The sequence below is a fragment of the Apis cerana genome, linkage group LG1, assembly GCF_029169275.1.
Source record: "Apis cerana isolate GH-2021 linkage group LG1, AcerK_1.0, whole genome shotgun sequence".
Taxonomy (NCBI): Eukaryota; Metazoa; Arthropoda; class Insecta; order Hymenoptera; family Apidae; genus Apis; species Apis cerana.
Genome location: NC_083852.1, coordinates 10,318,903 through 10,346,893, shown reverse-complemented (window position 1 = coordinate 10,346,893; position 27,991 = coordinate 10,318,903). Strand labels below are relative to the sequence as shown.

Genomic DNA, 27,991 nt, shown 5'->3' with positions numbered 1-27,991 from the left:
ATAAAAAAAGAAAAGATAAATAAAGTTATAAAAAATATATATATATTATATATTTTTTACTTTGCATGTATGTATTGTGTGTGCGTACATATATTTAAATGAAAAGATAATAGTTCATTTAAAATTTAATTTGTACTCTAACAAGATATTATATTTTCTCTGCAGAATTTCATACTCACACAACGTACTTAGTTTCGTTGCGAATTTAATATTATACATTTTATTGCCGATGAAATTATTTCAAAAGAAAATAACAGAATAACCTATTAATGATCAAATAAATTCATAACGATTAAATAAAATGATTTAAATGAAGAAATGAATTTTCGGAAATATATGTGAGAAAAATTAATGAAATGTGATAATCATCACAAGTTTTTCAATTTGAATCATCGATTAATACTTCTTTAATTAATTATTCATTAGTTTATTGTAAGAAGACCAATGTTTATCGATGATTAAATTTTAATTTTATCAATCAAGATGTTTTACTCGTACGAACATTATCATGATGAAACATTTTTTAATAAATACAATCATTGGCACATAACGTGAATTTTGATAAAATTTTTAAATATCTTATTACATTTTCTATATCTTTATCTAAAGTAAAGTACTATATACAGAAATAATAAAAATACATCATTTAAAAATTTTACAATCTTTGTTACTAACACGCGATAGACTAAATAAAATGGCACTCGCTTTCGTTTCCATGATAAGTCGATCAGCACACATAGCGTGTGTATGTATACATCATACCAAACAAATAGAATTTTTGATTTCATAACGATTTGACTCGTGTCTTATCGAGTCTAAGAGAATAAAAACTACATATATGTATATATATGCATAATTTGTACAAGTAAAGTTCGATCTAATTTAATCCATTTTTTGTTTTTCATATGAATGGATTCATACCATACTGTTATCATATACATTCTGGAAAAATCAAGTATTTTTACTATTTAAACCTCTTTTTTAAGTTTGCGCCGATCCATAAGTTCCTGTTGGTGGACGATACAATTTCGGAAATGTCAGTATTTGCAAACTATTAAACGCGTATTTCCGAATTCCAATATTTTTCCATGTATTCTCTCGCCGACATCCTTCGCTGTAATTAAAATAATATTTATTATATAAATGATATTCAATTCTAATGATATTCACATTCTAATTAAAATCAATATTTACTACTATTTGAATATATTTTCAAAACAATTATATTAACTATATTATATATAATTATATAATTATATATCATACATAACACATAGATCATGCGCGCGCGTGCGCGCATATATACACATTATTTTCTATAAAAATTAACCTTCGCATACAGTCGAGCGCTCTTATGTATTCATGCTCGGCTAGATGATACTCGGCAGTTAAGATGTTCACTTGCTCCAACGTAACAGACATTCCAGTGCGATCTTTTGCACTTTTGCAGCTAGTAAATCTCAAACCGCGCATTCTCCGACAAATTTGAGAAGATAATTGTAAAATTTCAACGTTCTTATTTACTTTGGCTTGAACACTTGCTTTTAAATTGGCCATCAGTTCTACTAAAGTTTGACCAAGAGGTGATCTTGCACCAACTAAATCCGATAAAAATATGAACAAGATGAATATAAATATATATATATATATATGTATTAAATGAAAATCAACATAAACTTACGTCGTGTCGATGTCTCTGTCGGTAAATTAAGTTTCTTGAATCGTAAGTAATACTCGTTTAGTCTTTCAAAATTATCCATATTGCTTTTTTCTTGCGGTTTTGTGGTTCCGAGACTTTCTGCCAGAGAAGCCATTTCATTAATACCAACATTAAAAAAAACAGGAGTAACATTGAAGGAAATCGTTTGTCTAGAAGAAGGGACTAGCGGAAGAAGAGAATAAATCGCATCTGGAACTGGAAGTATCACTGTTAAGGCTGCTCGAGAACCAAGCACTTTTGGTAATGGTTGTTGAAACGGAGCATTATTGTTTCCTTCAAGCCTAAAAAAAACATATTATTTATATATAATTTTGATATATAATTTATATTATTTATTATGATAGAATATTTGTTCATATTTAAAATTTTTTAATTTTTTATTATACTGAATACTAATAATATATCGAATAAATCAATATTTTGATATTAACCTTGGTTCAATGCCACATCTGGTTAACGTAAAAGTTACTGTATGCATATCTTCTATCGCTACAGTCATATCTCCCCACATATCTATTTCATCTCCATAATAACTGAGAAGACCTTCAAATGAAACTAGAGGACCAAGAGTGGTCAAGATTAAAAGAAACATAGGATCAGGTCTTTGACACCAAAGTTTCGCCATCAATCCCGATACTAGACTAGTCAACTAAAATTACAAAAAATTATAATTAAAATAATAAAATAAAAAATAATAGCAATGAGAAAAATACGATAATATTGAAATAAAAAAAAATATGTTGCAAACTTACTGCTTGACTGAAACAGACATCTCGTCTATAACGAACATTGCAAGCACGTTGAGCCGCTTTTGGATCTTCTTGCACTCTGAATACCGAATGAGTCAATCGAGCAGTTTTCAGCAAACCATCCATAGCTTGTCGTAGTTTTTTCATACTTGGTCTTAGCTCACTTGTCCAATCGACGATCGAGGCAAAATCTAGACCCTCGGTGAATTTATTCCTTTGTCCCGAATTGCATTTAATCACTCTCGTCATCGAATCGACAGCTTGACACACTTCATAATGAACAATATGTATATAATATGAAGTATAAATAAATCAATTGCCCAATAAATCGATTGCTTTCTATCTTTTTTATTAGTTCTTTTTCTTTTAAAAAGAACGTGAAAACTGATTTCGCGAATTTCGCGCAAGCACAATATGAATAATATCCACTTGCAACATTTAGCGCAAATCGTTTCTCACGCACCTAACTCATTATAATAGCAATCAAAGTTGAACAATCAAAAATTTTAATTTCTTACCTTCTTTAGCTTTAGAAAAAGCTGGCATCGTCATTTCCGAACCTGGACTCAATTGTTGTCGAAAATTTGAATTATTTTCCACGCTTTCAAGCAATTTACTCGATTCGTCGTTTTTAATATCATTTTTTGGTTGAATTGTTACAACTTGGGCATTTTTATTACGATTATTTGGAATACATCCTTTTAGACTATGTGATCTTCCTACAACATTTTTATTTCGCAATCGTACTGCGGGACTACTGCACCTTCCACAAAGAAATTTCACTTTCGATACTAAACACATTACGCTTGCTTCAATATTTAATTGAGTTAGATCCCAGGGCTCAGGTTCATCAGTAGGTTTATAATAATTAGCAGAAGGTGAATTGCACATTTTTTGAGTATCTAAAAACCGTTTGCACGGATCAATGTCAATTTTGATTTCCTCCTCTCTTTCCTCGTTATTTTCGGATTTGATGTTAGCAATAGTTTCATTAACAGGATTATTCCCATTGTCGACATTTTGATTAGTTTCCATGCAATTTTCTTCAATTTCAGAATTCTTACCATCATTTTCAACATCAGGAAAAATAACAAAATTTTCTTCGTTCTTTTCAACATCCTGATTAGTATTAATATGATGATTTACGTGAACATGTTCGTTAAACGAAGCCGTATAACCATTTTTATCTTTTATCCACAAATCTTTCATGCATTCTGGCGTATCAGGTGTAACAAAATCATCAAAATCAGGACTTTTTAAATCAAAATTCAATTGTTGTGTAATCCTTTTGAAAGGAGATAACGATTGATTTGTTTTAAAATCTAAATTGAGAGAATTTTCATTCGATGTTTCGTGAACCTTAGCTACTTTATATTCCTCTAAAAAGGTTAATGCTTCCTCGACCAATCCAGGATCCCAAAGACTAAGCAAAATTCTAGTCTTTGTAATCATATCTTCGCAAATTGGTAACATTCCACTGGTTTGTTTGTCTTTTGCAAGTTTCATTAAAGCACGCATCGCATCGACAACATCTCGTCTAAGTTGCTTAATCGCCTGAATAGCATCGTGTGCCATAATTATTTTTGACGTTCCTTGGTACAATTGATTATTACGCGTTGGTGATTCTTTTAAAGCTTGTAATAACCTAAAACAGTAATATCAATAAAAATATACATTCTTTTTCTCATTCTTTTTTTAATTGTTTATCTATCTTTTTCATTCATTTGCTTTTGAATCATTTGATTTATAAATAAATTATAATTATAAATCACCTAATGAGTCCACCATTTTTACTTTTATGCGAATGCGCGGTAAATGCTCCGACAGTAATAAAATCGTAAAATCCACATCTGTTTAGAGTATCATTATGCACCCACATTCTTTGAAGATGTAAGTTAACAGGTGCAAATTCAAGGGTTCTATCATTCCTACGTGATGATCGTTTGAAATAACTTCCTACAAAGACCATTTCATCAGTTAATATTATTAATTCATTTCAATTTAATAATTGAATAATTGCTCTAAAAATAATTTCTTTTTTAGTTTTACCTTTAAATGCAGCCAAATTCTCTTTAGCTTGAGAATAAAGGTGTAAAAGATGAAGATGACGATCGAGCAATTCTACTTGCTTTGTATGCCAAGGTTCTCGCAATTCGCCCATACCGGCCACTTCTTGCAATAGCTCTTTTTCTTCTTGAATCCAAATTGCACTATATAAATAAAAATTAAATTTTTAAATAAACGAAACAATCATAAATGAATTTTATTATATTATTAAAATAATGGGTACAATATATATTAAAATAAAATGCATAAGATATAAAAACAATATTGCTTGACCAATATTTAACAAAAGTTAAGTTATATGATATGTATAATATAAAATTAGCTTACAGTAAATGTTGTGGGAATTGGAAACAAAGTTTACTTTCTGCCATAATTTCATGTACACAAATATCTCCACCTAAACCAGAGTGAAATCTGAAATAAAAATGCAAATTTGAAAAGAGATTCGATAATACAAAAAAATACGTGCAAGATAAATATTTCGTAGTACAAATAAAATTATACCTATATGTTTGTATATATGGATTGGCAAAAAGAAGCTTAAGTTGTCCTTGATGCGGTAATTTGATTTTCGTTCCTAATCTTGGTGGTAATGATTGGGATCGTCTGTGTGAAAGTATCTAAGAAAAGCCAACACACACCAGAACGAAAAGAGAAACTACAGAAATTGAAAATTTGAAAATGAGAGAAGAAAGTTTTGTGGTGAATCAACATTTACCTGGTGATTGCCTCCAGAAGAAGCTTCTTTCGATGGAGTACTCTCTGTGCTATTTCCTCTATCTTCTGCTTCTAAATTCCACACATTAATTGTTAAGAAACCAACTGTTGTTGTTTTTGTCGACTTCAAAGGTATTCTTAATCTAAAATGATTTGATTGCTAGTCAGAGACGCGATAGAATGAAAAAGTGAACAAACAAATTAGCAGTAAATAAAGATATAAAATGAGAGTTTATAAAATTACCTAGGTGTATCCTGAATCGTATTCAACGTAACAATTGCGCTTCCAATTGGTGTCGCTGTTTGACTTACGCGTTCCCTAACATCATACGCGGATATCCTTACTTTCGTTTCAGTACTTAGGCCATCACTTGTTCGGAAGGTTACAGTTGTTAAGAAACCGGGATTGCTGCTTCGCTGAGAAAAAGATAGAAATATACGTAAATAAAAATTAGCATTAAAATAGAAATAAAAATGAAAACAAGACTAGAAATGAAACAAACAAGACAACAATTTTATCATACCTCTACGACTTCAGTTCGCGCGTATTTTATCCAAGTTTTTGAATTTTTCACTTGCACATCTATTTCTAGAACAGGATTAGGTGGTCGACCGTGACCATCACAAAGAAGATTATCGCATGCTAATGATATTTCACATATTGGTATTTCAGCAGGATCTGAAATAATGGATTGATTTAAAAAAAAAAAATAAATACCAACAAATTAATAATTTGATAACAATCAAATTACCTGTTGAAATTGCACGTTGTAAGCGTAACATATGGATATCAGTATCGTGTTTATGCCCACTAAATGCTTCTATGCGTTGTTGCAATGCTAATAATTGACTTCGCATGCACTCATAACTAGCAAGTTGAAGAGCTTGCAACCAACTGTCTCTTTCCTCAGCTGAGTTTGCACCTAATGCTTGGAATAAACCTCCGTCGAAAACTGAAATCAATATATGTACAAATTTTAAATTTTTAAATTTTAATTTTTTCATTTCCTTATTTTCGGCGTTTGAAAATCGCATCATCACCATATTTCCTTTTATCATTTTTTTGGAAAAAACCAAATGCTTACCTATACTGAATCCATATGGAATCTGATTGCTCGGTTGCTCCACTCGAACAAAACATTGTTCGAGAATTATCACACCTAATGGTTCCGACCATTGGTCCCGCGATTTGAAATAAAATAATAAGTTCCCCCGCAACCTGCACCATCTCTCCAAACTTACTATCCAACAGAGAACACCAACAACCCTGTGTTATTTTGTTAACATCTTTATCAAAATTTCAAAGGTAATTTTGTCAGATAATTTTCTTTCCAAAATGAAATAGACACGAAAGAAAATAGAAATCAAAATGGTATATACATATGTACGAAATGAAATAATAATATTTAAATCTTTATATATATTCAATATATTATATATATATTATATACAGACATTTATAAACATATTCATATATACGCAGCGCAATCGTTTGAAAATACAATTCTTATGCATTTTGAACAAGCCATTAGCGAATCACTAATAGAAATATATTAAAAAAGCATGCGATCTATGATAAAATGATTATTAGTGAAAAAAATGATTTTGTAAAATGTATCATTCAATTCAAAAAGTAATGCAAATTTTTCTCGAAAAAGAAGCGCATTCTACATACCAAGAATTCTTTTGAGCATAGCGAAAGTATAAAAGTATAAAAATTTGTAAATACGAAGCATTTCCCCGAAGCGATCTGCCAAATGTTGTCGAAACATGTGTCAAAGGAATATTTGATGAAGGAATCAATTTAGTCCAATTTTGCATGTAACGAAAAGCGTGTTATTCGCGATTAATCGAATTTACATAGTGAAGGAAAGAATTTATGTGAAAAATCAAAAAAAAAAAAAGAACTCGAATATACCTTTACTTGTACTGGCTGTAACGCAACTGAAGTCTCGTAGTGTCTTATGTGTTTTTCCCTTTTGACATTTGTTGTTTGATTTTCTACCTGTACCTGTAAATTATACGTAGCTACAGGTAGCTTAATTAATATGCTTTAACATGAACGCAGTCGAATGTGGTTTTTTCGCTATTTATTCGCTTTTTTATTCAACATTACATTCCCCTAATTTTACTATTTTTTGCTTCAAATCGCAAATATGGACATTTAGATGACAATTGAATCGAGGACTGAAATCAAAATCATTATAATATTTATTCATTATATCGAAAGTTATTCCTCATCTTTTTGAATGTATAATTTAAAATTTTACATTCCTAATAACTCACAGCTGAGGAAGTTTATAATGAATAAATATTATATTGATATTATAATGATTAAATTTTAAATTTCCATCTTATCTTGCCTCTTTCTATTTCTGCCTATTTATTTGTTTCTAACTACTACTATTTTTTAATTATTACTATCATTTATTATATATCAATATTGGAACAAGAAGAAATAAATTTGTGTTGCTAAAAGATTTTGATAAAATATTTAAATAATATTAAAAATTTTTGTTAATATACTTAAACGATTCGCAATGAGATGCTTTCATAATTCTTAAATAATCGTGCACACATCCAATAAGAATTTTGATTGAGTTTGAAGGCATGTTCGATTCGCAGAAATACTTTTATAAAAAAAAGAAAAAAAAGAAAAATAACATGTTTAACGAATTCAAAAATTTAGAAATATAATCTACGATAAATTGAGATACAAAATTGTTAAATATAAAATGTCACATATATATATGGATAAAAATATACATATACATATATGTGCATAAATATGAATATACATATATAGAATATTCCTATAACTATTGACATCCCAAATTTATTATCTAATATTAAATACATCAATAAAATCATAAATTTGACTTTCAACTTTTTTAGATATGATAAAATTGAATTACGGTGATGTTCTTATAACTTAAATCAGTGTTTTTTTTTTTGAATTAATAACATATTTTAAAATTACATTTTTTCGGCATATTATATCATTAAATAAAAATTTTTTTCTTAAAATCATAATACATTTTTTCATTTTCACTTTATTATTTATTTAAACAGTAAAAAAATATCGCTAAAAATAAAAATATTTATAATACTAATAATATTTATAATATTTATAATACTACATTTTAAATATAATACATATTTTTGATTATCATATTGATCGATTTTTCAATATTATTTATAAATATTAATAAATATTATTTTTATTTTTACGTTTGGTAAAATTTTGATAAAATTTTCACGATATTTAAATAAAATGTTCTTATACATATTGGTGTATAAGGCATTTATCTAGAACACTGACTTAATTTTTTATTAAAGCTAAAATCTTATTACATTAAAATCTAATTATTTTAATTATTATTATTATATATCTATAATAAATTGATATAATGACAGCAACATGATATATGTATATAATAGCTGATAAACGATATATGATATATAAATGAATGATATTGAAGGAATCAAGCATTTTCCATTTAATAACATATATATCATATAATACATGAATACCACACTATTATATATTATAAATATATGTGGAAAAGAGATATGTATATATATTTTCAATTCGGGATGTTTCGTAGAGTTCAAATAACTTTATATATGAAAATTAATAATTTACACGAGTTTGACAAATTCTTCGTATTCATTAGAAATAAATATTAACACACTTAGAATTAAAACAGAAAGGTTTTTTATATTTGTCGTTTTATTAACTTATTATATTTCGTTAATTTATTGATGATAGATGAAAAAAATACCGTAAAACATTTCGCCAATTAGAAATACGCAAATAGCAACGATTTTGAAGTGCAGTGGAAATGACAACATAAAAATCAATTTATAACATATACATAACATATAATATATAACAGACAAGCATCCTATTCGCTCGCATACGAACCTCGATCAAGTTGAAAATATATTTATACTATGTCAAATTGTGTTCTTTCAGAAAACATTTTTTCAGATAATGGACTACGTTAATTTAATATCATTAAATACTGTAAGAAAGATATATATATGTATATAGATACCTACACCTTTGTCAGGTCTTAGATCGTCATTTGTCTGATTTAAATCTTCATTTATTTGGTGATCTTCATTTGTTTTGTATTTCGCGACAAATACACAACAAAATCCCGTCAGTTGTTGACGAGATTTATAAGAAGATATTTCAAGAAAGAAAAGGGATAATCCCCACAAGACGAAGAATTTGCGTATCACGTGAGTTTATTTTCAAGGATAAAACATACAATTTAAATAAGAAAAAACATGCGCCGATCGAAATAATAAAAATACATACATAATTCAATCGATTAAAAATGTGCGATGAAACGACTAAATAAAATTACTTTTATTTTTAAGACTAAATCTAACCACTCACTTTCAGTTCTGCGAAAGAAGCCTTCTTGACGTTCACGCACGTATAATATACCCTCTTTCTCAAATTTCTGCGAAGGTTGTGTAGCCAAAGTCAATAGTTCTTGCTTGTTAAACCGCATCGCGGAATACATCCATCCAAAGTAATAACTATGTTGTCCGTTATGTACTATTTCTTCTTGTTATCTGTCAAGAAATAAACGATTAATAACACGTGCATCACATCTTTTAGTGTCATGTCAAAAAAAAAAAAACGAAACGAAACGAAACGAAACGAAACGAAACGAAACGAAACGAAACGGAACGAAACGAAACGAAACGAAACGAAACGAAACGAAACGAAACGAAACGAAACGAAACGAAACGAAACGAAACGAAACGAAACGAAACGAAACGAAACGAAACGAAACGAAACGAAACGAAACGAAACGAAACGGAACGAAACGGAACGAAACGAAACGAAACGAAACGAAGCAAAATGGAACGAAACGGAACGGAATTGGAACAGTAACATGAATTAAGTAATATAGAACATGAAATGAAATGAAAAATAAATTTTATCTGTAATTTTAATTTTTATAGGATTTTCTATAACCCAATTACAATTATAAACAATTTATTTGTAGAATATATAAGTATATAAATTGATAATCTGTCTACAAATCCATAATTATTTGTTCTTACATTAAATTTAGTTTTTGTGAAAACCGAAGAGCAAATTGATAACAAAAATTGAACAAATCTTATTAAAAAATTTTTTTTTATGAAATTTTTTATGAAATTATAGATAAAAACATAATAGAATAATAGAATCTGTATAATACTCTTATAAAAAACATAACATAACATAAACCAAAAAAATTTTTCAACTATTTAAATTTTAAATAGAAGGATATAACTATCATTTAAAATTTGTTCTATTTGTTTCATTAATGACATTAGATTTTACTTTGTTAAAAAATATATATATATATTGAATTCACATTAAGATTCTTCTATTCTAAATAATTATAAATACTCAATAATACTCAAATAATTGTAAATGTTATTAAAATAGATTTAAAGTAGATTTTGTTTTCAATTTAATAACAGATAATATTAACAAGATCTATTCAGTTTATATCATAAAGCCGCTTTAGCAAATTTATATTTATATTTGTATTGTATTTGCTAACAAACTCTATAAACTATATCAAATCTATAATTTTTTTAAAAAGAAAAAATATGAACAGCAATAAAGTTTTATTGTGCATAAATTTGATTAATTGGAAAGATTTATAATCTATCATTTTTTATATATATCTTGCACTTTTTTTACTCTTTTTTTCCTTTCTTTTTATCTTTATCTTTAACACTTACATATTTTATATTATTTTTCTTTTTATTCTAATATTTTCAGTAGTATACATTTTAGTAAAAAACACTATTAATAAAAATAAAGATATTAATTTATTAAATAAATAAGAAAATAAATTTATATTACAACGTTATACATATAAAAATAAAAACGGAAAATTAATTTTATAGAAATAAAGAAAACTAGAATTGATTTCACTGTTTGCATCTCCTTTATATAATAAAAAGAATATTGTCTAATATTTTTTCAATAATTAATTTCAATGAACCGTTTTTCTTTGTTGTGATCGCTCCATCAAACGCATTTCATTTTTCTAATCACTATTAAAATAATTAATATTAGGCTAATAAAATTTATAGAAAACATGTACATTTTCTAATTATAATCACATTCATGCGAAGAATATGAAAATAAAAAAACATGCTTGCAAACATAAATTCACAAAATTATCAACAAATAAAAGGTAGTAGAATAAAATAACTATCGAACGAACATGATGTGTACCGTTTTTCACATCTTGAAACAAATATGAATTATGGACGACTGTGGACAAAGAAATAAGCGGTCGCGGACATTACTGTCGTTTTCATCGTTCAACATCGGCATATTTCGTAGATTGCCGAATATTGCCGAATATTGTCGACTAAACTCGAATACTTCCGAATATAGTCGAGAAATTATAACACTTGACGAAAATAAATAGTTTATAATGCAGTAGTTTTCAATCACTTATAGGCAAGAAACGAATAATTTTCAGTTATTAATGTCAGTAAATTGTTTCTTTGCAAATTAGTTTTTATTTTTATTACAAGGATCCGGTTTTTATACTATATCAACAAGTGAATGTTTTTCGTGAAATGATGAAATCAACTTAATTAATATATTTGGATTTTGAACAAAATTTAAAAGTTAATTGAATGTAAATAAATTGTATACCATAATAAAGAAGTTATGGAATCATTTCTATCTACATCGAAAGCAGTTCTGGTACATTTCCGTTTTGTTTTAAATATTTTATCATAGTGAGTAAATTCTTAGATATATCGTTAATTATTAAATGCTCAATGATTATTCGGTTCTCATTACCATTATTTAAAATAAATATTATAATTAAATTATAATATCAATATATAAATAAATAACATAAACAATTTAGCTTATTAATTTAACTGATATTTTTTTTTTATATTCTTAAATATTATTGTGGAAATAAAAAAGATATAAAAAATAAAAAAATTTGTTATTATATAATGAAAAATAATTATTACTTTTCTTACAATTATTCATTTGCATAATAAAAATAATCAAAATAAATAAATTTAATAATAAATTAATAATAAATTTAAAATTATATCATATTAATTACGAAGTTAAAATTAATGTTAACAATTAAAAATAAAATTAATAACTTTTTAATATTTATTAAATGATATTAAAATAATATATATTTATTTCATTTTTTTTAAGTATTTAATGAATAATTAATATTAATTTAAATTTTAATCAATTGATAATAAAAATTATAATTATTATATATAATTATAATTTTGATAGATATTAGAATTTCAATTTGTATCTTTTACGCGGCATATAATTTTCAAATTTAAATATTAGTTGTAATAAATTTTAAGAATATATTATTATATTTTCAAATATATATTATATTATATAAAAAATATTATTCTTTAAATGTTACAAAAATAATCTTAATATAGATTTATAAATTTAAAATATATAAAAAATATAAAATAATTAGCTATTTATTTTATATAATTATTATATTGTAAAAAAATTATAGGTAAAAGTTATTTTAAAAAAGATAAAAATTTTAATAAAAAAATAAAATTAAGAAATAATTAAAACATATGACAGATTCAAAAATACAAATAAAAAATATAAACAAATAAATATTATTATAATTATTATAAATATTATAAAAATTAAAACTTAAAAAAAGTAAACACTTTTAAATATAATAAGAAGGAAAATATTAAATTTAGAAAATAAAAAAAATAAATATTTAAAGATTATTATCTTATATATTATTATAGTCAAAGCTATTTAATTACAAAAGAATTCGCATCGTTTTGGGTAATGGAACTTGCGACTTAGATTCTGCCATATCAACATTAATTCAAGCTTTTTCTGAATATTTGGATGGAATAAAAAACAATGAAAAAGATTTGGCAGTTATTCCATTGATGAACATACCTGAAAAAGAATATCGGTTAAAAACGGAAGTCGTATTTTTTATGAAACGTCATAGCATATCCTCTAATTTGCTCATATTTAGGTAAGTTTAAAAAAAATTTAAAAAAAGAATCCAAAGAATCAATCCTAAAAAGAGTGTTTATTAAAACTTAATGATGAAAGATTAGAATATAAAATATATTAAAAAATGATTTGTAAAAAATTATAATTTCTAGGGATCAAATAGATTTGAAAGCTTTAAAAGAAAATGTTGAAATCAAATTGGAAATCGTGCTTGTCGATCATCATAATCTTCCAAACGAAGATATGTATCTAATGGAATCTATAATTAAAATAATCGATCACAGACCACAAGATAAACGATGGCCATGGACGGGCAGGAAAGTGTATTTGGAAAATGTAGGTAGCTGTGCAACTTTAGTGGCGCGAAATTTATTTGATAAACATCCAGAAGTTATAGATTCACAGATATCGAGTCTTTTGCGAGGCAAGTAAATAAAGTTGTATTAATTTTTGTTTTAATGTTTTTTAGCGTAAATTTTATTAAATAATTGCGATGTTTAAACATAATATTATATAAATGTAAAATTAAAAATAATATATTTATGTAAACGCTAGGTCCTATTTTGATCGATACATATAATTTATCGAAAAAAGTCGATCGTGCTACTTCTATGGATATTGAAATTATAGAAGCTCTCGAAAAAATTGGATCATTAGATCTAGATAGGAATAAAGTATTTAACGAAATCTTCAATGCAAAATCTGATATTAGTGAATTAACTGTTGATGATCTTTTGATCAGAGATTTAAAAGAAACCTCTGGAGTGCCAATTACTGTATTGCCTATATTAGTGAAGGTAAAATAAATTTAATCGATTTACATGAAATTTTGATTTTTTTATAGTATAGTATATAATATAATTATATAGTTCATGTGCGGCACTTTAGGATTTTTTAGATTTACAAGGAAGTTTAAAAAGTCTTGAAAATTTTGTTCTATCTAAGAATATCACGATCATTATTGTAATGGGATTGGATCTTACTTCAGAAAAAGTGTTTCGAGATATTGCTATTTTTTCTTTGGCTACTGATCAATTGAAAAAAAAGGTTAGCATTTTAAAATATTTTCATTCATTCTGTTTTATTCGATCAATTTGTAATTATCGATTAATTTCAATATTATCAGATAATAGAAGCTCTATTGTCTGCACAACCATCTCTTGAATTGACATTGATTAAGGAAATTAATAACAAAGATGAAAATTTTAACTTGGTTCTTTATGAGCAGAAAAATGTACGTATTACGCGAAAACAAATTTTACCGATCATTCAAAACACTATTTCGTCCGAGTGTCAGTGTTAAAAAAAAATTCAAATGACAAAAATATTTCTAAACTTTGTGGATTTTATTTAAAATAAATAAGTATTGAAATATTTTATTTTATTTAAAATGAAAATGTAATAATAAAAAAAAAATATAAATAATATAATATCAATTTATTTTATTAAATATACTAAATATAATAAATATACTAAAGATACTAAATATAATAAATGCAATGTACATGTAATAATATATGTATACAACAAAAATTTAATTTAAGAGCAGGTAAACTATTCCTAATAAATCTTTTTTGTTAAATTCCAATGAATAAATATTTGTTTCTATTAATTTATCTGTTCTCATTAATTTATTAAATTTTTTCTTCATATTATTTAGATTTCTCTACTCATTGAAAATAAAAAATATAATAAAACAAAATTTTAAAAAATCCATATAATAATGCTTATTTCATATTAATCATATTCGTATTTTATGCTCTATATTAATTCTAACGAATATCAAATTTCGATATTACCAATCTTAATATGTGTATATTATATTATTATTAATATGTTTATATTATATAACAATTTCAATATTATTGCAATAATCGTGCGAATATATGTTGAAAGGATATTCCCCTATAACCCCTTTCGCCCCACTCCTATCTTTGAGCAAGCTCACCGCGAGCCGATACCATGGATGCTGGACTAAAGCTTTGGACCAGAGCGGAGTTTGCATCGAACTACGTTTCGTTAGAAATACTAAAACACGAGCATACGAACGAGCGTGTTCAAAAGGAGACGGAAATCGAATTAGATGTGAGAAAATCTGTCAATTGTACAGTGCAAGTGGCAACTGATTTTTAGGAATTTCTATTTTTTCCTTATTTCTTAATTGAGTTGTGCAATTATATATATGATACATATATATGTACATATATACATATATATATATATTTATATATTTATATAAAAGAAATTGAAATTATACAAGAGGTGCATCTTTCATTCGATTAGATTTACCAGAATGTTGAAATCCTTTAATTTTTTAAAACTTTTAATTCTTATGATACATGGAATAAGTGAAAAGCGTCGAGCTTAAAAGGTAAGAACTTTCAAGATTATTCATTTTTCATCAATTTATCATATATAAAAACTGCAATATATAATAATATGTTCAAAAGATATTTTTAATGATCGATGCAACATATTCCATATGGATGTGGAAAAAACTTAGTAATTATTAAGAAAGATCGAATGAAAGTTGTATTAATAAATAAAATAATTAAAACGCGTAATTCTAAGTATTTTTAAGTAAAAGGGAAAGAGAAAAAGAGTTTCAAAAATTAAATAATCAAAAAGAAAGAAGAAAAATCAAAGAATATTTTTCATCGGATATTATAAATTCAAATTTTTGAAAATTTTATTAAATGTCATTTAAAGAAAAATGTTTCCTTTTAAGCAATTCCATTTAAAAAATTAAATGAATTGAAATTTATTATCTTAAAACTTACTTTGTTTATAATATATATGAAATCAAGATCAAATAATATTTTTTATTTTCTTAATCATCTTTGATAATTAATATAAACATATATTCATAAAAATTATTATAAGTATACGTATATAGACAATACAACAAAAAAATATTTTATAAGAATTAATAAATAAAATTTTCGGAAAAGGAAAAAATGATTCGTATTTTATATGGTTGCTTTTGCGTTCATATTGAAATGAAACATAGTAATACATAATTGTTTGCACGATATGGACAGAGGTACAAGTAAACGAAAATGAGTCGATTATGGTCATGCTCTTTCCTGCGGCACGCTCGTATTGATCGTACTTTACTTGTTGCACGCATATCCATCCAGGATCCCGTGCGCATTCCTTAACCCTCTTTGTCTTCATTTTTTATCAGTGAATCTAATTAACATATAACTTGCATATTGTTGATTGCTAACATCAAACTGTTATTTATATTTATTTGTATTTATTTGTGTTGCCATTAGTTAGAATTTTTCAAAATCTATGAATATTAACATGTTTTATTATCAATTCAAATATAAAGTATACCATAATACGTATATATGTTCGAGATATAAAAGAAATAGAATTAGTAAGTTAAAAGTTATTATAATTTAATAACGAATAATAGTCAAATGAATGATTGAAAAATTGATCGATAATATAATAGTTATAATTTCAGAAATTGAACAATGTTAGCAAAAGACTCGATCTATCATGAACTGTGAAGAAAGTGAAAATAGTAGAAGTACCGGATATCGAGATGCGGTGCACGTTAACTGTCGTCTCATTAGGAGTGCTTCTGGTCACAAGTGCTCACGGAGAGAATACAGCCAAGAACGTTTTCGGTAAGAAAGAGAAAGAAGAATATAAATTTAATATTTCAAATTTTTTCTAATTATATGATACAATAAATTTAATGATGACAATGCAATAAGAAAAAGAAAAAAAATATTTGTTATATAATAAGATCCTACGTAACAAAAACAATAACGTATTCCGCGAATAATAAAAAATATATCATAAATATATACTGCATATATTTATAATAATAACGAATGATGAAGAATAAACACTTGTAACATTAACAATTAATATAATAAAAAAATAAAATCATAATGATCTGATCGTTATACAATATTTATCATATGAAATGAAATAAATATATACCGTTTAATTTAATTTTTTTCGAATTGCGGCCATTGAAAATCGCGCTTATTGAAAATCCGAATAAAATCTTAATACATATGAAAACAATATCGAAGAAACAGATTTGAAAACATACGTGCATAATTAATATTGCTTATTTTACAGGTCAGTGTATCTTCCCACTTGGTATGGAGGAAGGAAAAATTCCAGATGATGCGATCACCGCTTCTTCTAGTTATGAAACAAAATCAGTGGGGCCTCAAAATGCACGGTAAATTTTTTCGAAATATTGCTAGATTATAGTTTTGTTATTTATATATGATATAATTGGCTAGAGAATAATATTTCATAATAAAATAAATTGAAAAATCAAAAATTCAATTTCGCTTATATTTGAAAAATTTTCAAATTTGATTTATTAAAAAACGAATCTTCAAATAAAAAAATATTATTTTTTCTGTTTTTATATGAATCGCCCTATCAAAACTAGGATACACAGAGTATAATTAGAATTTGAATTATATAATTATTCGATCTTTAAACCATTCTTCTTTTCATTTGAATAAAAAAAAAATAATTATATTTTAATAATTATACTATATAAATTACTATATATTACTATATAAATAATAGTAAAATATATATCTTACAATACATATTACATCTAACAATATATATTTTTAATTTATATCACTTTCATTTTTGTAAAGTATTACCAATATAATGCAAAACAAAAATTACATGTTTGATGATTAAAATTATTGTGATTTATCAACGACTGCATTTTTTATTTTTATACATTTACAGAATACGACAAGAGAAAAATGGCGGTGCTTGGTGTCCAAAAGCGCAAATTAGCAGTGCGATACGGGAATATTTGGAAATTGATCTAACGAGAGATCATCTAATAGCATGGACTGAAACTCAAGGACGGTTTGGTAATGGTCAAGGCCAGGAATATGCAGAAGCCTTTTTTCTCGAATATTGGCGCGACACAAAATGGCATCAATATAAAAATTTGAAGGGTGACAGAGTTCGTATCTGTAATAAATCGATCAAAGGTCATCTGCGTTGCTTCGTTGTCAAACATATATGTACATATTTATATACATTTCGCGATATTAAGAAATGCATGAAAGAAAACTCTTAATATTACTCGTAAATACTATTAACGCACTAAGTAATTTCTCGAGAGCAAAGCAAGACGTCTTTGATAATTATTGATATCAAGAAACTAACATACCTATTTGTACATTAATATATCAATTGTACACGAATTGTTTCAGGTTTTACGTGGCAATAGTAACACTTATTTAGTCGAAAAGCAAAAATTAGATTTACCATTCGTCGCGAGCAAAGTTCGATTCGTACCTTACAGTCAACATCCACGGACGGTTTGTATGCGAGTTGAAATTTACGGATGCATATGGGAGCGTAAGTAGTTTTATTATACATTTTATTTACAAGAGATAATACTATCGCGAATATTATCACGCATATATCATCAACACAATGCGATTATCGGCTTTTCCCCAGAGTATGTCGCGAGTTACAGTATGATTAAAGGATCAATTCTTGGTCCCGGAGGGAAAAATATTGAAGATTCATCGTATGATGGTATTGAAATTGACTCTCTTCTTGTAAACGGCCTTGGTCAACTAACGGATGGTATATTAGGTGAAGTTTCCGAAATTCTCACCTCTTCGACAAATGGTACAAACTGGGTAGGCTGGTCAGACCGCACTACTGTTCAGATTATTTTTTCTTTTCAAGAGTTACGAGAATTCGAAAATTGTTCTGTACATGTTGCGCGTATACCGGAACTAGAAATTGAGGTTCGTCATTCTCTCTGTCTCTGTACTACGTATATATGTATACACATGTACATTTTTTAAAATTCTTAATTTCTAATTTTTTCAGACATTTTCACTAATGCATATTTGGTTTTCCTCTGATGGAGAAAACTATGAATCAGAAGCAGAAAAATTGGTGGGTTTGATCGATGCTAGCTCGTCTGTTGCCGAAACAATTTCGATTCCTTTGCAATCTAGAATAGGACGATTTGTAAAAATGGAATTCGATCTTGCTGCGAAATGGTTGCTGCTTAGCGAAATCACCTTCCACACCGGTAAAGAATTTATTTATTTTTTTTGCTAAATCTGTTTAAATTATTATATAACAATGCTATTCAACAATTAGACGTATGGACAATGTAATAAATAATGATAAAAAAAACAGACAACGAAATAGATATTTGTCTCAATAATAAAGATTTTTTTATAACAAATGTAATAACTAAAGTATTACTAAAGTAGCGATATATAATTTGTTAATATTTAATATTTAATAAATAATTAATTAAAAAATAAACAAAATTTAATAATAAATTATAATATTTATATTATAAAAAATAGAGAAATTAATAATAATTATAAAATATTAAAATTAATAAATATAATTACCAATAATTATTACTTATATAACTTAAAAATAAATTCTGTTTATTTATATTTTGTTTTTGCGAAATATATTTAGAAATGTTTTGTGTTTAAAAAAAATAAAAAAATATGCGAACAGTAATATCTATCCATAACTTTGTTCACAAATATTATATATATAAATAATTAAACAGATTAAGTAATTACTTCTATCAAACACTAAATTGAATAGTACTCATAAGAGTAACTTTCAAGAAAAAAAAGAAAATTAAATGCTGTTATTAATGTTATTAATGTAATGTTGTTATTAATGAATTAATAACTTATTAATATTTTATTAATTACAGGTAGTAAGAGTAAATCAAATGATTTGAATATTTTGAACGATCGATCATTCGAAATGGATCAAAATCAAAGCGAATTACGAATAAAATCTAGTAACTCCTTGGACTCAATAATATTGGGTTTTAATGTAACAACACTTTATGAAATTCATGAAAACAATTCGACACCAGATGCCTTTCCCGTTGGTACTTCCCAAACATATATTGGACTTGTTAGCGGTTTACTGACAGTGTTTGCTCTTTTTTTAACTTGTACAGCATTCTTGATCAAACAAAGAGGTCGTAACAAAGTAGCTTTGTTACAAAAGCATACGGCTCTACTCTGTGATTCATCTACACCGGGTATTGCGATCTCTCCGAAGGATGTTAAACTTTCAAATTCAATCGTAACTGGATTATCATTAATTCGTAAACCTATCATTATTGCTGCTTCTGATAACTTGCCTACTCGATCCAATACAGATTTACGAAGAGATTCCCAAACTAGCGTGGCTGATTCCGAAAATAATCGCAATTCAACTTTATACGAAAGAACGTATAATCTGTTCTCTGAAGAAAATCTCGTAGTTACGAAATCAAATGTGTCCGCACGTATATCTGAATCATGTTCTGGTAAGTTTAATGAATATTAATAGATTTAATATTCATTTATTTGTTTTCACATCAAACTTTATGAATTTTTCTCGGCTCACTATCAACTAGTTTTCTCTGATACTATTAGCATAATATCAAAAAAATGTAACAATATTTGAATTTATAAATTCGGATCGAATAAAGAATTTCTATTGAAAATTTGAAACAAATAAAAAAGTATCGAAATCTTTTTCGACTCATCTTGAAATTCAAACTTCTAAAATTCGGAGAAGATTATATCTGAACATATTGGTAACACATTCATGATTAAGAAAATGCAAAAGAAAGAATTGTAGAGAGCCTACTTACATATATATGTATACATATATAATATAAAAGGAATAGTTTTGTAAATTAATAAAGTAGTGCGGATTATGAATTTGTCATTCCCTTTAATTATTATCACATTACATCATTATATTTATATGTTAAACTCGATTTTTTTCTATTCAATCTTAGATTTTAAATGCAACTCGAGCTTTATGACAAGCAAATCTACGGAAATTATAGTTCCATCTACAACATATTCATCGAAAAAGATATTTTATTCACAATCAGGAAAATTGAATCAAAGAAATTATGAAGGATATTATGCAGCAACGGATATTTTAACGGTAAGACAATGAATAAAATATATATATTTAAAATATATATATTAAAAATATGATATATTTATAGAAGAAAAAAGAAACTTCATCAACTTCGAGTCCTTTCACACCACTTCAAATTCGTGAAAAAAGCCTATGCTTACTACATACCATTGAATCTTACAATGTCCAACGTATTTCTAGACATAGATTACGGATTTTAGATAAGCTTGGAGAAGGAAATTTCGGTTTGGTAAGAATGAATAATATTAATAAATATAAAATATAATTGATAAATATAAAATTTAATAATTAAAAATTATATTTTAAAAATTAAAATAATTAAAAACATATTTGGCCACATAGGTCCATTTATGTGAAGCAAAAGGAATTACCAATCCGGAAATAGAAGCGATTCAAAATCGACAAATTGTAATTGTTAGATCTCTTTGGCGGGGAGTTGTAGATTCCTTAAGGTATGTTAATTCCAAAATATAATTGCATTTCTAGTAAAAATATTTGTATGTATTTAGATTGGATTTCACAAAAGATATGCACGTTTTGGCAATGCTTCAAAATTCGAACATAGCGAAGATGATAGCTTTAGTAGAAGAAGAACCATTCGGAGCTATATTCGAGTACGGTCAATTTGGAGATCTTCCTACTTTTTTAGAAAACCGTGAAAATTTGGATAACAAAGAAGATATTAGGTGAAAAAAATACCTTAATGATGTATTAAGATGTCATTTCTTCGTATCTCAATTCGTGTCTATTCTTCGCAGCTATGGCAGCCGTTTAAGTTTTATTATCCAAATTGCATCTGGTATGAAATATCTGGAATCCATGAATATTGCACATTGTGATTTAGCGGCTAGGTAATATAAATATTTATAAAAAATAAAATAAAAGAAAACAAATTAATTTAACATCAATATAAATTTTAGAAATTGCATCGTTTGTCTCGATTTGAAAATAAAAATATCCGATCATGCTATATATTGTAATAAATATGATCATCACTATTTCATCGATGAACATAATATAAAAATTCCTCTTCGTTGGATGGCATGGGAAGCAATTTTATTGGTAAATATTATTTAGCATTCCTATTTCTTTTTTAATATTATATAATATTATATATATATTTGTTCCTTTGTTCTTCAGATACATATTCCTCTAGTTTCTATATATTGCATCCATTTTCTTTTTTTTCTGTTTTTCAGGGTAAACGTAGTTGTCGTGCCGATGTTTGGTCATTTGCTGTAACAATTTGGGAAATTTTTCAAAATTGTAAAGAAATACCATATGCAGATTTAACAGTCACACAAATTTTAGAAAACTATGGTCATTGGTATCAAAGAGAAACGAGCATCGATAAAGAATATGATGATAATAATGATAAAAGAAATCAACTTCGAATTCCTTCACAGTCTAATCATTGTCCGGATAATCTTTATCGTATAATGAAAAAATGTTGGAGCACACGAGTTGAAGAGAGACCTAGTTTCGAAGAAATTCATCTATATCTCGAGAAATTAGCCTTCGATTGAATGTTCCAGGTACTCATGATTGAGTAGTACGGACCAAACGATTACAATCAGCCAAGAAGCATCCTGTACATAAATTTCAGCTTTTTATGTTGATTTATTCTTCTTCTGCTTCGTGATTTTTTTTTATTAATTAATAATAAATATTCCTAATGTAGCTTATCAAAAATATATCGTAAAACTACTTCTTTCCATTAAAAATATCAGGATGCTCTGGCCATTAACTTTTAATGCTCAATTAGGTTTATGTATGAATCAACTTTGCGCATATATATATATATATATATATATATATATATAAAAATACATAATGTACATGCGAGAGAGAGAGAGAGAGAGAGAGAGAGAGAGAGAGAGAGAGAGAGAGAGAGAGAGAGAGAGAGAGAGAGAGAGAGAGAGAGAGAGAGAGAGAGAGAGAGATTTCCTGTGAACAAGAAACGCAAAGCTTTTTCATAAAAGTTATTGTTTTATTTTTTCTAATTATTGATTTTAACATGCAAAATATTCTTCAATTAAATATTGACTCTTCATAACTAATATTAATATGCTTTCTCTCTATATGAATGCAAAATTGTATAAATAAATTAATAAAATTTATATTGGTTTGGAGAAACATGCAAAAAAAGATGAAACAAAAATATATAATATTAATTTTATAACGAATTTGGTTTAGAATTCAAAAATTCAACAAGATAATTAACATGAAAGATATTATATTTTATATGTATATGAAAAATTTAAAATATGTTATACTGCAAATATTATAATCGATAAAACTGCCAAATGAATAATCATTATTTAAGTACATATTCTGTTCATATCAAGATATTAGTCATTCGTAATAGTTTGTGCGCGTTACCACAAACCAAATGGGACAATCAATATTACAAATATCGTTTCATATTATGCGATATGTGATCTCAAAATGTAATTATCGATCGATTTGCTAATACTTACCGAAAACTAGGATATTATGTCCATATGATGCTAGTCAGATTGTTGATTGCTTGTAAATGAATCAACTTTTCATCGTATTGCGCGTATATGCACTATATATATATACACAGGAACATAAATTTTTTAAAATTTCTGATTATAGCGATCGAAATATTTGTAATACAAATCATACGTATTCCATTAAAAATTATATTCTTCATATTTCCAACGTTACGGTGAATAAAAAAATTGTTATATACTACCTAATAACTTCTATTCTTGCTATCATAATAACGGAGAAAAAAGCGTTTGAGAAAAAATTTTACATATCATTATAAGTATTTTCCATCGATATTAAAGGAACGATGTTTAATTCTCGATGGAAATCAACAAGAGGTTGTTCCCAACGTTCCTCGAAATAGATACCCAAAAGAAATTTTGCTTTAATTCCTGTATTAATAGCCCATGGAAGATAATGATCAAGATATAATTTTCTTTGTCTAAAAAAAAGAATGAGAAATTAATTTTGAAAATTAATTAACAAAAATGTAAAAATAGTTATACATTAATATTATACATACATCGCAAAAATATTTGGATACTATGTTATCATATTGCTACAGAGATTTGTTTAGAAATTTCAAATAAAAATGTCTAAAATTTTCATTAAAATCAGAATTTTCACATAATGAATTGTAAGATAGGATTCCAATATTTTTGCGATTCAATGTATATAAATATGCATTTCATTTTTACATTTAATTTACCTTGGACGCAATCGAAATGCTCCAAATATCGCTCCGTTTAAACACATTGGCAAACGTAATTGCAATGCTTCTATCCATTTAACTGATACTTCCCCGAGCATTGTAGTTGGCATCAAAAGTATTGCATGATAAATATCATGTGTTTCTCGATATCGTTGCATTACATATGCCAATTCAGTATCTTGGACGAATTTGACCATAGTTCTAGAATCGGGAGATACATTCTATAACAAACATATATATTTTTTCAACACATTTATTTATAAAATCACTTACTAAATGAATAAAATGATATACATTAGACTTTCTCTTAATTAATTCAATGGAACCGAATTACATTAATATCAATATTGCCATTTTATCATATTATTATTATTATTGCTTAATATCACACATGGGACAATATCATTTATTGTGTCTAAATAAATAAATAAATAAATAAATATATATATATATATATGATATTTAATATCAATAGCATAAAAAAATCTAAATATAATAAAATATAATATTGTCAATACCATAAATTAACATATAAAGAAATAATAATTTTTATAGAATATAAGTTTTATAAGTTCTAAGAAAAATCACAATCCATTTCTATCAATGATTATCAACTGGTTAAAACAGAAGTTAATTAAATCAAAACCAAATAAGAGAATAATAGATAAAATATTCATTATCAGTACTAATACTGATAATATTTATAAAGATTGATTATAAAAAAAAATTATATAATATGCAAGAATAAGATCGACTTTTGTGGCAAAACAAAATGCGAAATCAGTGAAAAAGCTTACATTTACTTCCAAGAAATCGTAATAAATTTTTCCAAGAGTTCCTGCTGGTAATCGTTTTAGCGCGGAAAAATCAACTGTTGAAGAGGATATGCGTGGTTTTTCGGCAAGAATGCGACATCCCTCGGAGGTTGCAAGCATTTGCCGATGACAATAGGAAAGAGCATCAGTACCGGTTGTTTCTGCCAAGCATGCGATCATGTCACCTCGATAAGGATTGAAAAGTGATATCGCAGCAGCACCAACCGTCAAAATCGCGCGTTGTACCGTTGACAGAGATATACGATGTTTCGCGTAATCCGTTGTGAATGATGATGAGACATCGCTGTTGTAAAATCTTCGAACTAGCCAGCCTGAAACTGATCAAGGATAATGACGATCATTCCTTTCTTTACAAATTAAATTTATTTCGCTAAAGTAGTTCTATACACGTGCATTATTATATTGCACTTTTGAAATATGTATATGTACAAGTTGTATTTTACATCGTTATGTTACTGAAATAACTATTAGCATATTCATATCTTATTTGGTAACATTATTATCGCTTTGGTACGTAGAATATATTATATTTACTTATAATTATTTATGATATTTGCTTTGTTCCATTTACTCTTTTCGTATTTTCATTTTGCTCTTCTTCTAATTTCTAACAACATAATCATTTTGAATATAGACACAAATTAAATGGCTAGTAAGAGAAAATGAAAAAACACAAAAAGAGATTGGGAAAAAAAAGGAAAGAAAAAAATAAAAATTAGCATAAAAAAATGAGATTGAGATAGTTACATGGCACGATTTCATTTATATTGATCATACAGCTTGCACTTTATTTGTTTGTTCCTCAGAAAGGGAAGAATATTTTGATTCAGTTGATTCCTTTCTTCGAAACGTTACCCAAGTATATACTAAACTACCAACAACGCTTAAATTCAATCCTATGAAATTTAACCATGTAAAAATATAATCACCACCAATTATCATTCCAAGATATGTAACACATATATTTTTTAAACATCCAATTATTGTAGTAGTTAACGCAGAATTATAAAGTGTACAAAGAATCATGCTATAGGATAGTACAAAACCCATAATACATGAAAGTCCAAACTGTACAAGAAAAAACACATTATCCCAATATGGAAATTCTAAGATTGAATGTATATCTTCCATCCAACACGCAATACTAATCGCTGGGACAATCATAAATAATGAATTATAATACATTAGTCCGTATTTTCCTAGTTCTTTTGAATCCAATTTCTTCTTCATGTAGACACCATTGGCGGCCGTGAAAAAGTCGTTTAATAGGATAAAAAGATAGCCCTCCGCATTAAAAGCAAGATCGTTTAATGCCGCTACTACAGCTCCGAGAATCATTGTATATACACTCAATTGAACAGAAATACGCGCTTTTATTCCGAGAATATAATATTCGGCGATCATCGTCATAAGGATACTAAATCGTCTAAGGGCGGTAAACATTGGAAGGCTAAGTTGTTTAGTACCACCTAATCCAAATATCATGTTACCGATGTAAATGATGGGCAATGGCCATATCTTGATACACGTTGCTCGTTCTAGGTTAGGAAACTCAATGTACCGCAACTTTTTTGCTGTGAAAAGTAATACGATAGTAGCCACCATTTGTCCTATGCCAAGCAATTGAAACGAAGGAAATTCAAATGACGTTAGTACAGTCTTATTTACAACTGTGATCATAAATGAAGACAACCCGTAAAATAGGGCAGAACCAATTCTCGCGAATATCACATTTTTATGACCCCACGGCATACCGATTGAAATATAGTTTTCAATAATTTCGTCGCGCTTGATTTTCTTCTCTCAATTTATTTCGTTCAAATTATAATTTTCGTATTATTAATACGCTGAATTTATGTCAAATTTGATAAAACGTACACTGATATAACCTTATCATTGTCTATCCGTGTTCTGTCTTTTCTCTTCTGCCTAAAGATGATTATTAAAAAAGATCTCACTATTTCATTGAATGAATGATGCTCAATATCATGAAGATCTATTAATAACATACATCGATCTTCCTTTTTTTTCTAATTATGTTCTTTAAATATCTTCAAATTTATATTACGCTTCTTTTACACACACATATATTTTATGTTATCATCTTGCACTACTTTATATTCTTATTTCTTCTTAATCAAATAAGTGACTTTTTATTTTTATCAGGTGATTATATATGTTTTCTTTATCTTTAATTAGAAAAATAAGAATACAATATAAAATATAGCAACATACAATTATGTATAAAATTATGTACAATTTATATTATTACATTGGACTTAAAATATTATGGATATATGTACAGTAGATTATTTATTATATACGTATAATTATAGTAGATGATACTATTCAAAATCATTAATTTCTTATTTAAAATAATTAATTTTTTTTAATAATAATTTTAATATTTTTTCAATAAAATACATTTCAAATTTATTTTTTTTTCTATTTTTAGTAATTCTATTAAGTAATTTTTGATTGTTATATTCCGAGCAAAATTTAGAAGTTAAAAATATAATATATGTTATTTTATTCTATTCTATAAATTAAAAAAAAATTAATTAAAAATATCAATAAAAAATATCTATACATAAATATCTATACATTAATATAAATAAATATATTCACATTAATATATTATATACGGATCATTAAAGATATATGTAT

The 27,991-nt window shown here is 26.5% G+C and overlaps 4 protein-coding genes across 24 annotated transcripts; 2 read left to right on the top strand and 2 right to left on the bottom strand.

Moving 5' to 3' along the window:
• Positions 1-20: 20 nt before the first annotated feature.
• Positions 21-22,100, bottom strand: LOC107997456 (inositol polyphosphate-4-phosphatase type I A). Of its 16 annotated transcripts, none has more exons than XM_017056067.3 (18): positions 21,959-22,100; positions 9,665-9,846; positions 7,172-7,264; positions 6,339-6,494; positions 6,006-6,206; positions 5,778-5,932; positions 5,498-5,670; positions 5,255-5,396; positions 5,041-5,156; positions 4,864-4,950; positions 4,519-4,679; positions 4,242-4,425; positions 2,988-4,114; positions 2,473-2,738; positions 2,152-2,369; positions 1,682-2,001; positions 1,331-1,598; positions 21-1,114 (listed from the first exon to the last, which is right to left on the bottom strand). In XM_017056067.3, exons 2-18 carry the CDS (start codon positions 9,792-9,794, stop codon positions 982-984), a joined length of 3,930 nt encoding a protein of 1,309 aa, XP_016911556.2. In that variant the 5' UTR covers positions 9,795-9,846; positions 21,959-22,100; the 3' UTR covers positions 21-981. The 16 variants fall into 16 exon arrangements, with proteins under 16 accessions (XP_016911556.2, XP_061943127.1, XP_016911563.2 ...); XM_062087143.1 differs by lacking the exon at positions 21,959-22,100 and adding an exon at positions 18,477-18,616; XM_017056074.3 differs by lacking the exon at positions 21,959-22,100 and adding an exon at positions 11,522-11,628.
• Positions 11,676-14,330, top strand: LOC107997540 (exopolyphosphatase PRUNE1). Of its 2 annotated transcripts, XM_017056230.3 has the most exons (5): positions 11,676-12,004; positions 13,069-13,310; positions 13,444-13,715; positions 13,847-14,088; positions 14,190-14,330. In XM_017056230.3, the coding sequence occupies exons 1-5, from the start codon at positions 11,969-11,971 to the stop codon at positions 14,205-14,207; spliced, it is 810 nt and encodes a 269-aa protein (XP_016911719.1). In that variant the 5' UTR covers positions 11,676-11,968; the 3' UTR covers positions 14,208-14,330. The 2 variants fall into 2 exon arrangements, with proteins under 2 accessions (XP_016911719.1, XP_061943420.1); XM_062087436.1 differs by lacking the exon at positions 14,190-14,330 and having other exon boundaries at positions 13,847-14,115.
• On the top strand, positions 14,197-24,788 carry LOC107997506 (discoidin domain-containing receptor 2). Of its 4 annotated transcripts, none has more exons than XM_062087284.1 (15): positions 14,197-14,338; positions 16,767-16,932; positions 17,399-17,504; positions 18,041-18,266; positions 18,520-18,667; positions 18,770-19,068; positions 19,154-19,361; positions 20,019-20,627; positions 21,108-21,262; positions 21,327-21,488; positions 21,602-21,711; positions 21,769-21,945; positions 22,018-22,110; positions 22,180-22,321; positions 22,459-24,788. In XM_062087284.1, exons 2-15 carry the CDS (start codon positions 16,848-16,850, stop codon positions 22,783-22,785), a joined length of 2,847 nt encoding a protein of 948 aa, XP_061943268.1. In that variant the 5' UTR covers positions 14,197-14,338; positions 16,767-16,847; the 3' UTR covers positions 22,786-24,788. The 4 variants fall into 4 exon arrangements, with proteins under 4 accessions (XP_061943268.1, XP_016911630.2, XP_016911639.2 ...); XM_017056141.3 differs by lacking the exon at positions 14,197-14,338 and adding an exon at positions 14,669-15,662; XM_017056150.3 differs by lacking the exon at positions 14,197-14,338 and adding an exon at positions 14,669-15,662 and having other exon boundaries at positions 16,755-16,932.
• On the bottom strand, positions 21,520-27,475 carry LOC107997554 (ubiquinone biosynthesis protein COQ4 homolog, mitochondrial). 2 transcript variants are annotated; one of them, XM_062087305.1, is made up of 5 exons: positions 26,254-27,475; positions 25,286-25,641; positions 24,486-24,709; positions 23,740-24,218; positions 21,520-22,495 (listed from the first exon to the last, which is right to left on the bottom strand). In XM_062087305.1, the coding sequence occupies exons 1-4, from the start codon at positions 27,074-27,076 to the stop codon at positions 24,041-24,043; spliced, it is 1,581 nt and encodes a 526-aa protein (XP_061943289.1). In that variant the 5' UTR covers positions 27,077-27,475; the 3' UTR covers positions 21,520-22,495; positions 23,740-24,040. The 2 variants fall into 2 exon arrangements, with proteins under 2 accessions (XP_061943289.1, XP_061943295.1); XM_062087311.1 differs by having other exon boundaries at positions 26,815-27,076.
• Positions 27,476-27,991: the final 516 nt, after the last annotated feature.

Excerpts from the sequence above, each read along its gene's own strand:
- LOC107997506 (XM_062087284.1), top strand. The coding sequence starts at position 16,848 with ATGCGGTGCACGTTAACTGTCGTCTCATTAGGAGTGCTTCTGGTCACA. Across the intron at positions 16,933-17,398 it reads TACAGCCAAGAACGTTTTCG|GTCAGTGTATCTTCCCACTT; the intron begins GTAAGAAAGAGA and ends CTTATTTTACAG. Across the intron at positions 18,267-18,519 it reads AAAATTTGAAGGGTGACAGA|GTTTTACGTGGCAATAGTAA; the intron begins GTTCGTATCTGT and ends GAATTGTTTCAG.
- LOC107997456 (XM_017056067.3), bottom strand. The coding sequence starts at position 9,794 with ATGTATTCCGCGATGCGGTTTAACAAGCAAGAACTATTGACTTTGGCT. Across the intron at positions 6,495-7,171 it reads TACAGCCAGTACAAGTAAAG|TAAGTTTGGAGAGATGGTGC; the intron begins GTATATTCGAGT and ends TCTGTTGGATAG. Across the intron at positions 2,002-2,151 it reads AGATGTGGCATTGAACCAAG|GCTTGAAGGAAACAATAATG; the intron begins GTTAATATCAAA and ends TGTTTTTTTTAG.
- LOC107997540 (XM_017056230.3), top strand. The coding sequence starts at position 11,969 with ATGGAATCATTTCTATCTACATCGAAAGCAGTTCTG. Across the intron at positions 12,005-13,068 it reads CTACATCGAAAGCAGTTCTG|TCAAAGCTATTTAATTACAA; the intron begins GTACATTTCCGT and ends ATATTATTATAG. Across the intron at positions 13,311-13,443 it reads TCTAATTTGCTCATATTTAG|GGATCAAATAGATTTGAAAG; the intron begins GTAAGTTTAAAA and ends TATAATTTCTAG.
- LOC107997554 (XM_062087305.1), bottom strand. The coding sequence starts at position 27,076 with ATGCCGTGGGGTCATAAAAATGTGATATTCGCGAGAATTGGTTCTGCC. Across the intron at positions 25,642-26,253 it reads TCTTGGAATGATAATTGGTG|TTTCAGGCTGGCTAGTTCGA; the intron begins GTGATTATATTT and ends ATCCTTGATCAG. Across the intron at positions 24,710-25,285 it reads ACGATTTCTTGGAAGTAAAT|AATGTATCTCCCGATTCTAG; the intron begins GTAAGCTTTTTC and ends TGTTTGTTATAG.